Here is an 18973-nt window from a genome sequence, read left to right on the forward strand (position 1 = left end):
TGATCCAAATGTCCCCAGTAAATACTTTTGATGAAAGGTGGCAAAGATTTTAAAGCTTTACTGATCCTGTTGACAAGTAGTTTTCAAATTTGAGCATATATCACATCACATAGAGGAATTGGTTAAAACCCAGACACCAACACCCCTAAGATTTCTTATTCATTAAGGCTGAGATTGGGATCCAAGAATTTGCATTTCTAGCAAGTTCTGAGGTGAGCTATTAATCCAGAGACCCATTTAATAGGCCGAAAGCTGGCTGCTGATCCATCCTCTACCACCCATGTGATCATGCCTAGAAGGTACTACCTGAGTTATTAACTGTGGCTGTCCTGGCCCTGGCAGAGTTGTGGAAATATTCCTCCACCCATCTAGGCTCCAATTTAATCTAGTGGGATCATTTTCTCACCCACGATGGGAGTGCCTGAAAGTTGATCCTGTTTTAAACTATTCATGAAGCTTCTGAGTTCAGCGTGGGAGAGAGCCACCAACCTCTTTTGCACCAGAGGGTTGATAAAGAGAGGAAAAGCGCCAAGAGATGTGCTTGAATAGGAGACTGCCCTGGCAACAGCCAAATCCAGCCTAGGACAGCTCTCTCTCAAAAGGTAAATGACGACCAGTACGCCTTCCTGGTGTTGTTTCCACCTGGGAAAAATCCCAACAATCCCGAGTTTAATGGCATCTTCCTCTGAGCTGGGGCAACATGAGGGAAATGACTGGGAGGAGTAAAGAGCTTTGTTTTGTCATAGCTTTTTTGGAAAAGTGAAACTTGCATCTGAGAGGGATGGTCTTGGCTAGGGTCTCTTTTCAAGGTAAGTTGGGGAAACACCCTGATTAGTCCTATTAGTCAAAGACTGTCTTTGATTTTAGGAATTATAGTAAGATTCATTATTGTGTTTCTTCATCAACTTCTCCCTTTAGGCTAAACTTGGGGCCAGGAGAGAAATGCTGGGTCTTTTTAGCTTGGGGGTGTTTTAAAAAAAATGATTTGGTACTATTTGGTGGAAAGAATGAAGAGATTAGGGAGAAGAACACATGGAAAGGAAGAGGTGATCTCTTTGATCCTTTTGGAAGTCAAAGAGAAAGTGACTTTGTTAAAGATTCACAAATGCTCTCTTCTGTTTTTTACTTGAGCAGGACCAGATTTAACATGAACCAATAGTCATGCCCCACTTTCTTTTCCTCCCACACTAGTCCTGAGCAACACTGCTACTTGTCTCAAAGAATACAAGAACTTTAAAGTCACTTTTACAAACATTTCTAGGACAAGTCTTACTTTGAAAAGCAAATTTTGAATCTACCTTTTTTGATAGCATATGTGTCCAAAAAAAAAAAAAAACAACCTATTTTAGCCTAAGAAATCTCAAAGAAAAGAAACTGAATATCCAAGCCTCCAATAATTTGTTGTAACTTTTTCCATTCAAAAAAAATTGGTTAGCACATGCCTGTACTCTCTACTCAGGAGCTTGAGGCAGGGGGATCACAGGTCAAGGCTAGCCTCAGCAATTTAGCAAGACCCTGTCTCAAAATAAAAAATAAAAAAGTACTAGCAGTAGATCACTCACCTAGAATGTATGAGGCCTTGGGTTCTATCCTCAGCACCACATAAAAGAAATAAAGGGGGCTGGGGATGTGGCTCAAGCGGTAGCGCGCTCTCCTGGCATGCGTGCGGCCCGAGTTCGATCCTCAGCACCACATACCAACAAAGATGTTGTGTCCGCTGAGAACTAAAAAATAAATATTAAAAATTCTCTCTCTCTCTCTCTCTCTCTCTCTCTCTCTCTCTCTCCCCTCTCTCACTCTCTCTTAAAAAAAAAAAAACGAAATAAAGGTATTATGTCCAACTACAATAAAGAAAAAAAAAACATAAAATATTTTTTTAAAAAAAGGAGTAGGGAAGTAGCTCAGTGGTAAAGCTCTCCTTGGTTCAATCCCCTATTCCAAAATAATAATAATAATAATAATAATAATAATAATAATAATAATAATAATAAAAACTTAATAATAAAAAATACAAAAATTGTTTACCAAATTTTGTATTCAAAATCTTGTACTGTTTTTCTTAAAGAGAGATTTGTAAACTTAGGTTCCATAAAACCTGGATCCATGCATATGAAAAGAGCCAAGATTATACATGGTATATTTAGGACAAAACAACATTATCTTTTTTTATTCTCTTCCCAACTGCCACAGCCCCAGTAAAAATGCATTTTACTTTTAGAGGGAGAAGGAGGAAAGTTCTGATCCTAATTGGAGCAAAAGTAGCCTGTTGGAATTTGGCAGCTATGAGTGAAAAGTCTGAATCAGTACAGGACCTTTGATTCAAGGTTCAGAAATTCAGATTTAATTAGATAAAGAGAAAGAGAACCAAAGGTGACTTGATGCTTTCCAATTTCCAGATATTGAACGTTTTCAATCTTCCTGGAGCATTATCGCTATCAGCAAACCCTCTCCTTCAAATTCTCTTATGGTTTCAATTCCTCAACCCTACAAGCTCCAGTCTCTCCTACTTGTAACTACTCCATCTGTGGCTTTTTGACCTCTTTCCTCCACCGTAAATGCAGATATTTTATTGTTGCTAATTTTCCTTTGATCTTCTTATCTACTATGATTTCAATTATCCTGTAGTTGGGTGACTCTCAATTCCAAAGATCTTGTTTTTCCTCCTAAATTTCAGTCCTGCATTTCTGCCTTTCTGAGCATGTTTTGTCAGTACCTTTAAATTAACCTATTCCCCCAAAACAGAATTCACTGTGGTATATTAAAATATCTGCTATCCTTAAAATAAATAATTCTATGAATGTCAAAATTTTTCTTTCAGTTTTCCAAATTCAAGTCCCAGTATTTCTTTAGCACTTCTGTCTTCCCACTATATGTCCATTTAATTCCTAAGTGGTTGCAAATCTTTTCACAACCTCGTATCTGTATCCATGCCTCCTTTCTGTTATCTGGTCCCCTAACCTTTGTTTCCTCTTGACACTGCTACAACGCCTCCCTGTTGTTTTCCCCTGTTGTGCTATTTTATATTTCCAGTACCTTTTACACACTCTTGTCAGTTATCTTCCTAAAGTACGGCTTTGATCATTTATTTTCCTTCTTTCAACAAGCATGAATCGTACACACACAACATGCCAAGTACTGATATGAATATTAATTCACTCATGTGTGTGAATTAAATATCCACAGAGTGCCAGCCTTTCCCTACACAAGCTATACTATGAACAGAACAGACTCCTAGGGCTTACATTACAGTTAGTGCGATACACAACAATTTTGGCCTCTCCTCTCAAAGTGTTTTATCTGCTCAAAAACCTTCAATGGTTCCCCTGTGTCTGAAAGAATAAAATTTCAATTCATTACCCTAAATTTCAAGTCTCAAGATTTTCAGTAATTTAAACATAACTATCAAGGACTTATTGATGATTCTTTAATAATTTCTCAGAGGATATGGTATTTCTATTATTTTAGTTTTTTTCCACTGAAGATTTTCTAGTGTACCCCTATCCCTTTTATAATTCAGTGTCCACAGGTAGGGAATGGAGGGACATAGTTCTAATCCTAGCTACCTGAGAGGCTGAGGCAGTAGGATAGCAAATTTGAGGCCAGCCTTAAATTTTTAAAAATATTTTCAATTGTAGATAGGCACAATAACTTTATTTTGTTTAGTTTTTTTTTTTTCTTTTAACATGGTGCTGAGGATAAAACCGAGTGCTCACACATGCTAAGCAAACGTTCTACCACTGAGCCACAATCCTAACCCTCAGCCTCAAATTTGAGGCCAGCCTCAGTAATTCAGTGAGACACTGTCTCAAAATAAAAAAAATAAAAATAAAAAACTGGGAGTGTTGCTCATTGGTAGAGTATTTGCATATAACGGGTTCAATTACCAATACTGCAAAAAATAAAATATAATGTGCTATTCCATATGAAATATGAGGCCCATGGAAACTCAAGACTATTCATCTATGTGCTAAACATTTTCCCTGGGAATGAGTACTGGTGATTGAACCAAAGAGTGCTTTATCACTGAGCTACATCCTCAGTCCTTTTTGTCTTTTACTTTGAGACAGGGTCTTACTAAGTTGCTTTGGATGGCCTTGAACTTGCAGTCCTCCTGCCTTTGAGTCCTGATTTGTTAGGATTACAGTTGTGTACCACTGAACCTGGCTAGCTGCTTCTATTGCTTATGATAGGACCATTGTTACTGCAGTGAGGTGATAGATACCTCATTCCTCATTGTACTTTTGATTTGCATTTCCCAGATGATTAGTAGTGTTGAACATTTTTTTCCATATACTTGTTGGCCATTAGTATGTCTTCTTTTGAGAAATGTCTATTTAGGTCTATTGCCCATTTATAAATTGGATTTTTTTTTTAATTTTTGCTATTTAGTTTTTGGAATGCCTTCTTCATTATGTATATCAACCTCTTGTCAGATGTATAGTTTGCAAATATTTTCTCCCATTCTGTAGGTTGTCTGTTCACTTTGTTGATTGTTTCCTTTGCTGAGCAGAAGCTTTTTAGTTTGATGTAATCTCATCTCCATTATCTATTTTTGCTTTTGTTTCCTGTGATTTGGGGGTTTTGTTTAAAAAGTCCTTGTCTATTCCAATGTTCAGAAATGTTTCCATTATGTTTCCTACTAGCAGTTTCATAGTTTCAAGTATCACATTTAAATCTTTAATCCATTTTGAATTGATTGGATTTTTATAACTGGTAAGAAAATAAGGGTCTAGTCTTACTCTTCTGCATGTAGATATCCAATTTTCCCAACACCATTTATTGAGAAGACTTTCCTTTCTCCACAGCATGTTCTTAGCACCTTTGTCAAAAATCAGTTGCAGCTCAGGAGACTGAGACAAGAGGATCACAAGTTCAAAGCCAGCCTCAACAACTCAGTAGAGCCCTAAGTAACTGAGTGAGATCCTGTCTTAAACTTAAAAAAAAAAAAAAGGGGGGGGGTGGGCTGGGGATGTAGCTCAGTTGTGAATGGCCTCAGGTTAAATCCCTAATACAAAAGAAAAAACAAAAAACTGTTGGCTGTTGACATGTGAATTTACTTCTAGCTCTGCTTTGTTCCAATGGTTTATGTGTCTTTCCATGCCAAAACTTCGCTGTCTTAATTACTTCACCTTTGTGGTATATTTTGAAATCAGATAGTGGAATGCTTCCTGCTTGGTTCTTTTTCATCAAGATTGCGTTGACCTAAACTGGGCATGGTGGTGCACGCCTGTAATCCCAGCAGCTCAGGAGGCCGAAGCAAGAGGAGCCCGAGTTCAAAGCCAGCCTCAGGAACAGCAAGGTGCTAAGTAACGCAGTGAGATAGGGCTGGGGATATGTCTCAGTGGTTGAGTGCCCATGAGTTCAATCCCTGGTACAAAAAAAAAAAAAAAAAAAAAAGAAAAAGAAAAATTCTTTGACATTTTTTTGTTTTATGATTGTCATTCCATACAAATCTTAGGATTGTTTTTTCTACTTCTGTGAAGAAAGTTATTGGTATTTTGATAGGGATTAAATTGAATCTGTAGATTACTTTGGGTAGTATAGATACTTTAACAATATTGAAAGCTGGACATGGTGGTGTAAGCCCATAATCCTAGCTATTTTGTAGGCTGATATAGGATGATTGCAACTTCAAGGCCAGCCTGGGCAATTTATGTGAGACTCTGCCCCAAAATTTTAAAATAATGATATTGATTATTCTAATCCATGACACAGGATATATTTCTACTTTTCATGTCCTCCTCAATTTCTTTCATCAATGTTTTATAGTTTTCTTCATAGCAATCTTTCCCCTTTTAATAATTGAGAATAGGGCTGGGGATGTGGCTCAAGCAGTAGCGAGCTTGCCTGGCATGCGTGCGGCCTGGGTTCGATCCTCAGCACCACATACAAACAAAGATGTTGTGTCCTCTGAAAACTAAAATAAATAAATATTAACATTCTCTCTCTCTCTCTCTTAAAAAAATTTTTAAAAAAATTGAGAATATATTGGCTACCTATTGTAATGGTGATTTTTATCAGTGTCTTCCTATAATTCTGCTGCTTTTTGTTTATTGTTAAACTTTTTTTTTTTTTTTGGTGGTGCTGGGGATTGAACCCAAGGCCTTGTGCATTCGAGGCAAGCACTCTACCAACTGAGCTAAATCCCAGCCCACAGCTATTTTATCGATGCATAAAATTTAGAACAGTTATATCTTTCTGCTGACTTGAATCCTTTATCAGTATTTATCAATCCTCTATCCCTAATAATACTTTTTACCTTAAGTTCCATTTTGTCTGATATTAAAATAGCTCCTCAGTTTTCTTTTGGTTAGCATTTACCTTGTATACCTTTTTCTTTCCCTTTTATTTTCAACCTTTCCCTTATAGATGAGTCTTTTTAAAAAGAGCACTTAGTTGGACGGGGGCCAAGATCAAAAAAGTGGATGTTTGTCATTTTTTGTTTTCCCAACATCCCAAATCCCCTCTTATTGGGGATATCTTCCTACATATGAATCCATGCGAGACAGAATCTCCTTCCCACTCTAGAAGTCTGGAGAAACCAAATATTCCCTCTTCCACACTGTGACAGCTGAGGTGCTGGTGCGTGACTCGGCTGTGACCAGTTGGATGCTCTAGCCAGGGACTAGAATATTGAGTGACACAAAGATGACACAATTTATAATTCAGGCATGGCAGAGGCAGCAGTATCCAATGACAGCATCAAGAATACTCAGCAACAGCAATGTCTGATGGTGGCCATGTCTAGTGCCAGCATTGTCCTGACCAGACTTTTCCTGCACTGACCTTGGCTATGATTTCTGATGGCTGGCTTCTGTTAGTTTCTGTTTTTCATTTTTTTTTTAATTTGTTTGTTTTGTGGTACTGGGGATTGAATCTAGGGGCATTCTTCCATTTTATTTTTTGTTTTGAGACAGAGTCTCTCTAAATTGTTTGGCCTTGCAATCCTCCTGCCTCAGCTTCACAAGTAGCTGAGGTTACAATTGTGTACCATATCACCCGGCTTGTTGGTTTCTGATTTTTTTTGTAAAACTAGTTCTCCTTCTAGGGCTAAATGATCGCTTTCCAATAAATATCTTTTCTGTTTAAGTAAGAGAGACTCCATTTCTGTTGCTGACAGACAAGAATCCTGTCTGATATAAAAATGTTCTTTGTCCTTTTGGAATGGAGGAAGGAGAGATGTTGTATAGGGGGGTTTATGTGAAGTCTGGATTTCCTGGACCCATTCTTGATACCATAAGGGAAGCCATTCTGGGAATAAAAACACAGAATAAAGGCAGGGCAGAAAAAGCAATCAACATGTAAAGATATAACCCACGGACACCTGGACTTGGAGTCCAACCATTTCTAAAGTTAGCTTTTCCCCAAGACCTTTTAGCCTCATGAATCAATAAGTTGCATGGTGGTTTTGTTTTATTTTCTGGTGCTGGGGATTGAACTCAGGTTCTTATACATGTTAAACATGTGCTCTATCACTGAGTTATACCTCTAACCCATGTATTTTTAAAACCTCACTTGATTAGACTTTTCTGTCACTTGCAACTAAAAGCACCCATCCTACCTGATACCCTTCTATTCCACCTTTGAAAAGAAATCCCTCACTTGATTCTGCAATAGGCTTTCAGCTGCTATTTTACTTCTCTTCTTTCTTTCCTAGTTCAATGTCTCATTAATTATTTAAAGTCTTAGTGTCTTCATTTCCTCACTGCCATTTCCACTCTATTCACTGAAGTTTGGATTCCTCCTTCACTATTCTGCTGACATTATTTCCAGTAGATCACCAGTAGTCTTCTTCTGTCTTCATTCAATGCTGTATCTCAAAGTCATTTATTCATTCACAAAAATTCCTTCAACAGAAATTTTTACACATCCACTTTAGCAAGATACAGTGCAACACTCATTCATTAAACAGAAATGTATTGAGCATATGATATAACCCAGACTTTTAGGATAAGAAACAAATTAGATATGGCCCATAATCTCATTTAGGATTACTATTTTATCAGAGAATATAGACACTAAGGTAACTATAATAGATTGAAGAAAATTGCCCTGGTAAATTAATACTTAAGCTTAGACATAAAAGTTGAATATAGAGGGAGGATAAAAATGCAGGGAGTTTTCTATGTCTATAAAAAAAAATGTAGCGAGTGTTAGTGGGAAAGATTTGGAGGCAAGAGGCGTTTCACGCAAAATTCATGAAACTATGAAAAGTCCAATATTCCAAGATCAAAAAGTATAAGGGGCGGAAAGTGGCAAAAAAAACAAGCTTAGACCAAAGTGTAGCCCCATTAAGAAGGTCCAAGACAAGGGAAGTTGCTGGAGGATTTTAATCAGAGAACTAATCAATTTACATTTATTAAAGATCACTTTGTGGTTCAGAAGGGAACAAGAGTGTTTTCAAGAAATCAGAGGGAATTTATAGGAGTCTGGCATTGGTAGTCTAGATTAGTAGTAGGAATGAAGAGAACAGAATTGATTTAAGAGATATTTTGGAAATAGGCCTGAAAGGAAATTAGAGTGAGAAACCATTGTAATTTGGAACACAAACAAGCATATGGGGGGCTGGGGATGTGGCTCAAGCAGTAGCGCGCTCGCCTGGCATGCGTGCGGCCCGGGTTCGATCCTCAGCGCCACCTACAAACAAAGATGTTGTGTCCGCCAAAAACTAAAAAATAAATATTAAAAAATTATCTCTTTCTCTCTCTCTCTCTCTCTCACTCTCTCACTCTATCAAAAAATAAAAAAAAAACCAAGCATATGGCATTGCTCTGAAAGAGCACCACAAAAAGGACAAGACACAGGAATAATGTCATATGTATGGAAATAATAAACATACTTTGAAAGTTGCACAAATATCTACCAGTCTTCCCACATTTTCTAGCCAACAGGAGGAGCTCCAGACCAGTTTTCTCTCATCCTAAGTCTTAAGACCATTTTCATTGCAGTTCTTTGACAAGCTGTGCCTCTGTCCGTAATGACCACAGCTCTTTGTGTGTGTGTGTGTGTGTGTGTGTGTGTGTGTGTGTGTGTGTATGTGTGTGTGTGGTACTGGGGGTTTAACCACAAGCACTGAGCTACATCTGAGCCCATTTTTTGTTTTGTTGGTTTTGTTGAGACAAGTTCTCACTAAATTACTGAGGATCTTCATTCCTGACACCATATACTAAAATAAACTCCAAGGGGATCAAGAAAAAAAGAAAAAGGAGCCAGATAAACAGTAGAAAAGAACACGGGTGAATTCTATAATCTGGATGAGGGGAAATCTTTGTAATAATGACTCAAAATTCAGAGATAATAAAAAAATTGATAAATATCACTGATTTAAAAAAAAAAAAACTTGTATGGCAAAAGAAAAAAAAAAGCCACCACAAATAAAAAGAAAAGACAATTGAAAAGCCAGGAGAAAATATTTGCAATATATGTCACATTAAATATTGTAATATATGTCACATCTGCAGGACTAACATTCTTCCTGCATAAACAACATGTAAAGAATGAGGCTGGAAAAAAGGACAAAAGACATAAACAAATGATTTATATAAAAGATATGAATGTTATGGTCTGGGACTGTGGCTCAGTGGCAGAGCACTTGCTGAGCACATGTGAGGCACTGGGTTCAATCCTTAGCACCACATGAAAATAAACAAATGAAATAAAGGCATGCTATTCACCTACATCTACAAGAAAAAAAAATTTTAAAAGGTACTATTAGCCATTGGGGTGGTGTGCACCTGTAGTTTCAGCTACTTGGTAGACTGAAGCAGGAGAATCACTTAAGTGTATGAGTTTAAGACAAGCATGGGCAACACAACAAGACCCTGTCTCAAAAAAAAAAAAATTATTAAGAAAACAATTCCTTGGGCTGGGATTGTGGCTCAGCACTAGAGCACTCGCCTAGCATGGGCAGACCCGGATTTTATTCTCAGCACCACATAAAAATAAATGCATTGTGTTGTGTCCATCTACACCTAAAAAATAAATATTAAAAAAAGAAAACAATTCCCTTTTTTCCTTTTTTTATCCAACACTGGGGATTGAATCCAGGGGTGCTCTATCACTGAGTTACATTCTCAGCCCCTTTTTGAGACAGGGTCCCAGTAAATGGCCCAGACTGGTCTCAAACTTGTGATCCTCCTGCCTCAACCTCCAAAATAGCTGGATTTCAGGCATGCACAACTGTGCCTGGCAAAATAATTTCACTTAAACTAACCTAGGTAGCACATGCCTATAATCCCAATGATTTGAAAGACTGAGGTAGGAGGATCTCACATTTAAGGCCAGCCTGGTCAATTTAGCAAGACCCTATCTCAAAATAAAAAATAAAATAAGGCTGGGGCAGGCGTGGCTGTAGTTCAGTGGTAGAGTACATAGGTCCAATCCCCAGTAACACACATACACACATGCCCCCCAAAATAAAATAGGTCCAGTGTGTAGCTCAGTGGTAGAGCACTTGCCTACCATGAATATTCAATCCCCAGTATTACAAAAACAAATGTAAAATAAATAAATAGCATAACATAAAAAAGAATAAAATAATAAAGAATAAACATAACCAATATAAGTGCAAAATTCTCTGAAATCTATAGAATATTGTTAGATTGAAAAAATTTAAAGAAATGAAAAGTCATCCCCATGTTCATGAATCAGAAGACAGTATCATTAAGATGGCAATACTCTTCAAATTGTCAGTGTAATCTGTAACCAGAATCCCAGTGGCTTCCTTGTGAAAATTGACAAGATGGCTCTAAAATTCACATGGAACCTGGCACAATAGTGCACATCTGTAATCCCAGCAACTTGAAAGGCTAAAGCAGGAGGATTCCAGGTTCAAGGCAGTCTGGGCAATTTAGCTAGCCCCTGTCTGAAAATGAAAAATAAAAAGGGCTGGGAGTATAGCTCAGTAGTAGAATTCAATCCCCAGTACAGCTAAAAAATTTTTAAAAATTTTAACAAACTAAAATAAAATTTGTATGGAAACTTGAGAGACCCTGAGTAACCAAAAAATCTTAAATACAAGAAGTTGGAGTGCTCACAGTTATCAAGACAGTGTAATATTGGCATAAAATATACATGTGTAGATAGATAAATCAATGAAATAGAATTGAAAGTCCAGAAATGAATATGTTTCTCTGATCATATGATTTTTCAACCAGAATTTTGAAAACATTCAATGGCAAAAAATATATTCTTTTCATCAAATCATACCAGGAAAACTGAATATCCACATGTAAAAGAATGAAGTTGGGCCTTAACCTTATACCATATGCAAAAATGAACTCAAAATGGGTTAAAGACCTTAACATAAGAGTCAAAGCTGTAAAGTTCTTAAGACGAAAAATAGGGATAAATCATTGTGATCTTGGATTTGGCAATGGGTTCTTAGATATGACACCAAAAGTACAAGTAACCAAAGAAAAAAATAGTTAAGCACTTTTGTGATTCAAAGGACAATGTCAAGAAAGTTAAAAGAAAATCCACAGGATATGAGGAAAATTTTGCAAGTCACTGGGCAATTTGGTTTTTTAATTATTGGTGTAAAACATAAAGAGAGTGAGAGAGATTGGGCACAGTGGCACATACCTGTAATCCCAGTGGCTTGGGAGGCTGATTTCAAGTTCAAAGTCAGCCTCAGCAACAGCAAGGCGCTAAGCAACTCAGTACATAAAATACAAAACAGGGCTGGGGGGCTGGGATTGTAGCTTAGTGGTAGAGTGTTCACCTAGCATGTGTAAGTCACTGGGTTCAATCCTCAGCACCACATAAAAATAAATAAATAAAATGAAGGTATTGTGTCTATCTATAACTAAAAAAATTTTTTTTAAAATAGGACTGGGAATTTGGCTCAGTGGTCGAGTCCCCTGGGGTTCAATCCCTGTGTTCTCAAAAAGAAAGAAAAAAAGAAAAAGAGAGTGAGAGAGACAGACATATGCAAGTGATAACTCTATGCTTAATCACTTGAGGAGCTACCAGACTGTTTTCCTTTTTTTTTTTTTTTTTTTTTTTTTTGTGGTGCTGGGGATTGAACCCAGTGCCTTGTGCAAGGGAGGCAAGCACTTTGCCAACTGAGCTATACAGACTGTTTTCCAAAGTGGCTGCACCATTTTATTCCAACCAGCAGTGTTGGAGGGTTCCAAGTTCTCCATATCCTCACCGACACTTATTACCTGACTTTTAATTCTAGCCCTTCTACTATGTGTGAAGTATCATCTGGTAGTTCTTCAGATGATTAAATATAGAATTCCCACTTATAATTCCACTCCTAAGTATATACCCAAGATAAATGAAAACATAGCCACACAAAGCTTCATGTTTGTAGCAATGTTATTCATAATAGCCAAAATTTAGAAACAACCCAAATGTCCATAAACGGATGAATCAACAACAAAATATGGTATATATCCCTACAATGAAATATTATTCAGCCACATAAAGAAAACAAGTACCAATACATGCTACAATATGGATAAATCATAAAACCATCTTGTTAAGCAAAAAAAAAAATCCAGTCACACCGGTCAAGCGGGGCATGGTGGTGCACGCCTGTAATTCCAGCGGCTCGGGAGGCTGAGACAGGAGGTTCTGGAATTCAAAGCAGTCTCAGCAATGGCAAGGCACTAAGCAACTCAGTGAGACCCTGTCTCTAAATAAAACACAAAATAGGGCTGGGGGTGTGGCTCAGTGATTGAGTGCCCCTGAGTTCAATCCCTGGTACCAAAAAAAAAAAAAAAAAAAAAAAAAGCCAGTCACAAAACGTGTGTGTGTGTGTGTGTGTGTGTGTCTCTGCATCTGTATGTGTGTAAAACAGAAAGTCGATTAGTGGCTGTTTAGAGCCAGGGGTAATGTAGGGTGACAGTTAAGTGGAATATTGTGATGATTGCACATTTCTGCAAATACACTAAAAAACCATTGGCATGTACACTTTTGCTGTACATGCCAATGGTTTTTTGATGGGAGTACACTGTATGGTTTTTGATGGGTGTACATTGTATGGTTTCATTATATTTCATTATATATTAATTATATTTCAAGTTGCTACAAAAGAGAGATATAAATTAAATTAAAGATTTAATTAAAAGATCTTCAATATAATTCATGATAAAAGAAAGACAAAACTATACCAGTATAAAATGCTTTATCTATATTGTCAAAGATTATAAATTATTGGAGACAACACATTCTGTTGGCAAGGCTGTGAGGAAGCAGGCACGCTCAGTAATTGTTTACAGGAATGCAAAATCATACAACCATTATGGAGGAAAATTTAGCTATATCTACTATAAGTACAAATTCATTTAACTTTTGTCTCAACAAATGCACTTGTGGGGTTTTACCCTGATGATACACCTTTTTTTATGAAAATAGCTGCACACAAGTATTATTGCTGCATTATTACTGTAGCATTACTAATAGTTTTTAAAGATTAATTTGTTCATTTACTTATTTATGGTACTGATTGAACCCAGGGGTGCTTAACCACTGAAGCACATCCCAGTCCTTTTTATTTTTTATTTCGAGACAGGATCTCAGTAAGTTGCTTAGGGACTTATTAATTTGCTGAAGCTGATCTCAAACTCACAATCCTCCTGCCTCGGCCTCCCAAATTGCTGGGATTACAGGTGTGTGCCACTATGCCTGGCATTAGTAGTTATTAATAGCTGCAAAAATATTGGAAATAATTAAATATGTGTATAAGAGTGGTTATCCACAGGAAAGAATACTCCACAGTTGTAAAAATGAAAAATAATGCAAATTGGGCTTGATATCACATGCCTATAATCTCAGCAACTCAGGAGCCTGAGGCAAGAGAATCACAAATTCAAGGCCAGTCTCAGCAACTTAGTGAGGTCCTAAGCAATTTAGTGAGTCCCTGCCTCAAAATAAAAAATAAAACAGACTGGGAATATAATTCAGTGGTAGAGTGCCCCTGGGTTCAATCCCTAGTACCACAAAATAATAATGATAATGATAGTAATTATATAAAATAATGATGATGATAATAATAATAATGCAGAAGTTACCTATAAACATCATTTCAGATTAGAAGGGAGTCCCAGAATCTTTTTTCTGGTACTGGGGATTGAACCCAAGGGCACTTTACCACTGAACTCCATCTCCAGCTCTTTTTTACTTAATTTTAAATTTTTGAAACAGGATTTTGCTAAGTTGCTGAGCCAGGATGTATTATTAAGTGAAAAAAAAAATGCAAGAATGTCTATCTATGAGATGCTATCTTTGGTGTAAGAAAAAAAGGAGAAATGAAAAATGATTTACTTGTGAAAAGAACACAGGAAGTATGAACCAGAAATAGAGGAGATTTATTACCTACAGGATGAAGATAATAGGAATGGGGTAGAAAGGATAATACTTGGGTGGAATGAAATAAAAGGATGATGGAGGAGGAGTGACATTTCTGAGTGTAGCTTTCACAGCTCTGACTTGATAAGTATGCTAATACATAACGTGCTGAAAGATTCATAAATGCGGTAAGAACAGGTGGAAAATACCAACATTTCAACAGTTTTTCTCCAAATAAATAAATTTGCTGCCTCTTCACTTTCAATCCTTTTTACACCCTCAAGCAGAATATTAAGCTGAGGATATTAAAAAATGGTCTTTAGCCACTTGCTTTTTGCAATGCCTGGTTAGGAGGTTTCTCTTTGAAGCATGCAATACTACCTACGTATTGTTCAATTTTGTACCATAATCATAATTGAGACGAAGACCCATTTTAATAACCTTTTACATCTATTCTGTCATCCCATATGTTTTTGTTGTTGTTTTTTAAGAAAATCTGGTTAACAAAATAGCACCTTTTATTTTTTTAATTAATCCGTTTATCAGAAATTTACAATGTCTATTCATTCCATCAGCGCAGGAGCTCAGCTGGTGGCCATGAGAACCCAAGGTAAAAGGTGTTGAATGCAACTTCCTTGTTACTACAGAGTTGTGGTCAAGTCCCAAGGTGAACACAAGGGTCAGTAAGTATCGGGTATATTCTCAAGAGTCGCAACAATAGGAACCAGAACTCTCACACATCCTTTTTGATGTTCTTATTGCTGTTTCTTGACTCCCCCACCTTTAAAAAAAAAATAATCTCTCTCACATCTTATAAAGAGGAGGTCTAGTCAACCATATGTGCACCAACTCTCACCATTCACCCCACCACAGTACCCATAAAGAATGGGCCAGGGCCTAGGATGTGTATAGCTCAGTGGTGGAGCCCTTGCACCACAGTTTAACATGCACAAGGCCCTGGGTTCAACCCCCCAGAACTGCGGGGGGGGGGACAACAAAGAAACAGATTGGCAGAGCAAATAGGAGTAGTCATTATTGGCCTTATGGAATATATATTATTAACTTTAGCAATTTCATAAGTGCTTCTTTTTTTAAAATGTTTATTTTTTAGTTGTAGGTGGACACAATACCTTTATTTTACTTTTATGTGGTGCTGAGGCTCGAACCCAGTGCCTCACGCATGCTAGGCATGCACTCTATCACTGAGCCACAACCCCATCGCCATCATAAGTGCTTCTTAAATAAGTCTTTTTCTGGAGGGCAGGTAACTGGGAATTGAACCTATCGATACTCTCCATTGAGCTACATTCCCAGCCCTTTTTATTTTTATTTTGAGACAAGGTCTCACTGAGTTGCACAGGCTGGCCTCAAATTTGCAATCCTCCAAATTGCTGGAATTATAGGAATGTGTCACTGTAACTTGATGCTTTTAAAATAGATCTTCATGATTTTTTGCAACCCTTGACCCCATTTTGGTATTATTATTATTTTTAATACTTTCAATCCTCTTTCCTCAGCCTCCCAAGTCCCTGGGATTAAAAACATGCCACAGCACCAGGCTCCACGCGGTATTGTTACACACACACACACAAAAAAAAAAAAAAAAAAAACACTAACAACTTGTTTTATCCTTTTTTTTCCTTAGGAATATGACAAACCTGGAGTCGTACCTGAGGAGGTAACTGCTGCTGGCTAACAGGGCAGAGGTGTGTGTCACCATGGAAGACGCAAGCCCGTCCAGCAGTGTCGACGTGGACAAAGGCTTTGCCATTGCGTTTGTTGTCCTTCTGTTTCTATTTCTGATAGTGATGATTTTTCGGTGTGCCAAGTTGGTGAAGAATCCGTACGAGGCAAGCTCCACAACCACAGAAACACCTCTGAGCTGAAGTGTGATAAAACCTGGGACAGGGGCTGGGGATGTGGCTCAAGCGGTAGCGCGCTCGCCTGGCATGCGTGCGGCCCCGGGTTTGATCCTCAGCACCACATACCAACAAAGATGTTGTGTCCGCCGAAAACTAAAAAATAAATATTAAAATTCTCTCTCTCTCTCTCTCTCTCTCTCTCTCTCTCTCTCTCTCTCTCTCTTTCTCTTTAAAAAAAAAAAAAAAAAAAAAACCTGGGACACCCGCTTACAAGAGATTTGAAATATTTTATACAGACTTTATGATCCAGACCTTATATTATCTCACCTCCCCATTTCTCAGCCTTCTCACTCTTGCATTCCACAATGGATATAGAGAGTGAGTTGAGAATAATAAAAAAAAGAGATGAAACACAAGCCCATTTACATTGTTCCTCTTCAGGGAAATGATTACTAAAGTGAGACAGAAACAGGTTGAACACATTGGTTTTAGTTGTCTAGACATTAATGTCCTAGGCCGGGTGCAATGGCACATGCCTGTAATCTCAGCGATTTGAGAAGGCTGCACCAGGAGGGTCACAAGTTCAAGACCAGCCTCAGGAACTTAGTGAGGCCCTAAACAACTTAGTGAGAACCTGGCTCAAATTTTTTAAAAAATGGGGGATTTGGCACAGTGTCTAGGTGCCCCTGGGTTCAATCCCAGTACCGAAAAAAATTAGAATTAAAGTCTTTGGGATGGGACAGTAGGCCATAATTTTGTGATGTATCATAATATCATGTTTTGTAGGGCCCATCTAAAAGTAGAAGCTCACCTGCAAGTAACAGACTCAAATGGTTGCTTTAGTTATACAAACAGGAACTGATTGTCTTAGGAGATTATAACAAGACGTTTTTAATGTATGAGGTTTTATAAAATTTGCTGCTCCTTTGAAGTAGATAGAATTCTGTGGTAGAGGAGAACCAATTTTCCTTGGGTGAATCCCATAATCTCTCTCAGCCAAAAATTTCTTGTTGCCTACTCTCCAAAGTCTAAAGTTAAGAAAATTTGGTAGAATGGGATATGGGTCAACTGACAGTGAAGTCCACAAAGGAATTCACTAGAAAGAAAGAAGGGCATCTAGGCTGCTTACCAAAGTTTAACAAATGTTAGTCTGAAGAGGACTGGTTCTTGCACAGCAAGTAATGAAGAATTAAAGCCCTCATATCCAACCCTCATATCTATCCATGCTGGTCAAATATTCTAGGCAATAGAAAGCTATTATATGAATATGAACTGATATCCATAACTTTAGAATCTAAGTGTGGGGCATCGTCTATGCTTATGCAGGGACTTGGACCAGAAATTAATCAGAGAAGGCATTTATCCAATGAGACCAGGCTAGACCTGTCTTTAACAGCAATAGGGTGCAGTCAGTCCTCTGCATTCCACATCTTGGATTCACCCAACTGCTTATCACAAATATTCAGGAAAAAAAAATTGTGTCCATACTGAATAAATACAGATTTTTTTCTTGCATTATTCCTAAAACAATTCAGTATAACAACTATTTGCATAGCACCTACATTAAATTAGGTATTATAGATCATCGAGGTTAAATGTAGGTTATATGCAAATACTATATACCATTTTATATAAGGAACTTGAACATCCATGGATTTTAGTATCCACAAGGGTCCTGGAACCATTCCCCCACATACACTTAGAAATAGCTATTGTCCCCTCACTCCCAATCCATGGTTTCACTTTCTGTGGTTTTGTTTACATGAGATCAAACATGGTCCAAAAATATTAAATTAAAAAATTCAGAAATAAGCAATTCATAGTTTTTTTTTAATAAGGACTTATTTATTTTAAGAACGGACCCAATAGCTTTACTTACTTACTTACTTTATTTATTTATTTTTATGTGGTGCTGAGAATCGAACCCAGTGCCTCACACATGCTAGGCAAGTGCTCTACCACTGAGCCACAGCCTCAGCCCTAAATGCTTTCTTTAAGTAAAAAAAGTAAAAGTTCTCAACTAAGGAAGAAAAAAGTGAATAAGCTGAGTTTGCTAAGATATCTAGTAAGAAAGAATCTTCCACCCATGAAATCGTCATATTGTTGTGACTATTCCATTTTACTATTATAATTGTTAATAACCTCTTACTGTATCTGATACATAAGTTAAACATTATCAGAGGTATGTATAAAAATTGTATGTGGGCTGGGGTTGTGGCTCAGTGGCAGAGCACTTGCCTAGCATGTGTGAGGCACTGGATTTGATCCTCAGCACCGCATAAAAATAAATCAATAAAATAAAGGTATTGTGTCCACTTAAAACTAAAAAAATATATTAAAAATAAACAAAATAAAGGCATTATTTCCATCTATAACTACAAAGAATTTTTTTCAAAATTGTATGCATAGTGTCCAGTACCATTGGAGCTTTCAGGTATCCACTGGGTGGTCTTGGAACACATTCTCCACTAACAGGGGAGACCACTATAACACATGGCATAGAAACACAATTCTAGCCATGCACTTGAGCAGAGACTTCATAACTGTCTTTAAAAAAAAAAAAAAGAGAGAGAGAGAGAGTGAGAGAGAGAGAGAGAGAATTTTTAATATTTATTTTTTAGTTCTCGGCGGACACAACATCTTTGTTGGTATGTGGTGCTGAGGATCGAACCCGGGCCGCACACATGCCAGGCGAGCGCGCTACCGCTTGAGCCACATCCCCAACCCTTCATAACTGTCTTGTTCCTGATTCCTGGAAGTAGAACTGTTCCTTTTTTTTTTTTTTTTTTTTAGCTTGAGTAAACCTCCAGGAT

The 18973-nt window shown here is 37.5% G+C and overlaps 1 protein-coding gene across 1 annotated transcript; it reads left to right on the plus strand.

Annotated features, from left to right (window-relative positions):
* Positions 1-482: 482 nt before the first annotated feature.
* Positions 483-16324, plus strand: CTXND2 (cortexin domain containing 2). Its single transcript, XM_081307535.1, has 2 exons — positions 483-602; positions 15944-16324. The coding sequence occupies exon 2, from the start codon at positions 16017-16019 to the stop codon at positions 16182-16184; it is 168 nt and encodes a 55-aa protein (XP_081163661.1). The 5' UTR covers positions 483-602; positions 15944-16016; the 3' UTR covers positions 16185-16324.
* Positions 16325-18973: the final 2649 nt, after the last annotated feature.

Source organism: Spermophilus citellus (genome assembly GCF_964194105.1).
Source record: "Spermophilus citellus genome assembly, chromosome: 9".
Classification (NCBI taxonomy): Eukaryota; Metazoa; Chordata; class Mammalia; order Rodentia; family Sciuridae; genus Spermophilus; species Spermophilus citellus.

Bases quoted from the DNA above. Each gene is read 5' to 3' on its own strand.
- CTXND2 (XM_081307535.1), top strand. From the start codon at position 16,017: ATGGAAGACGCAAGCCCGTCCAGCAGTGTCGACGTGGACAAAGGCTTT.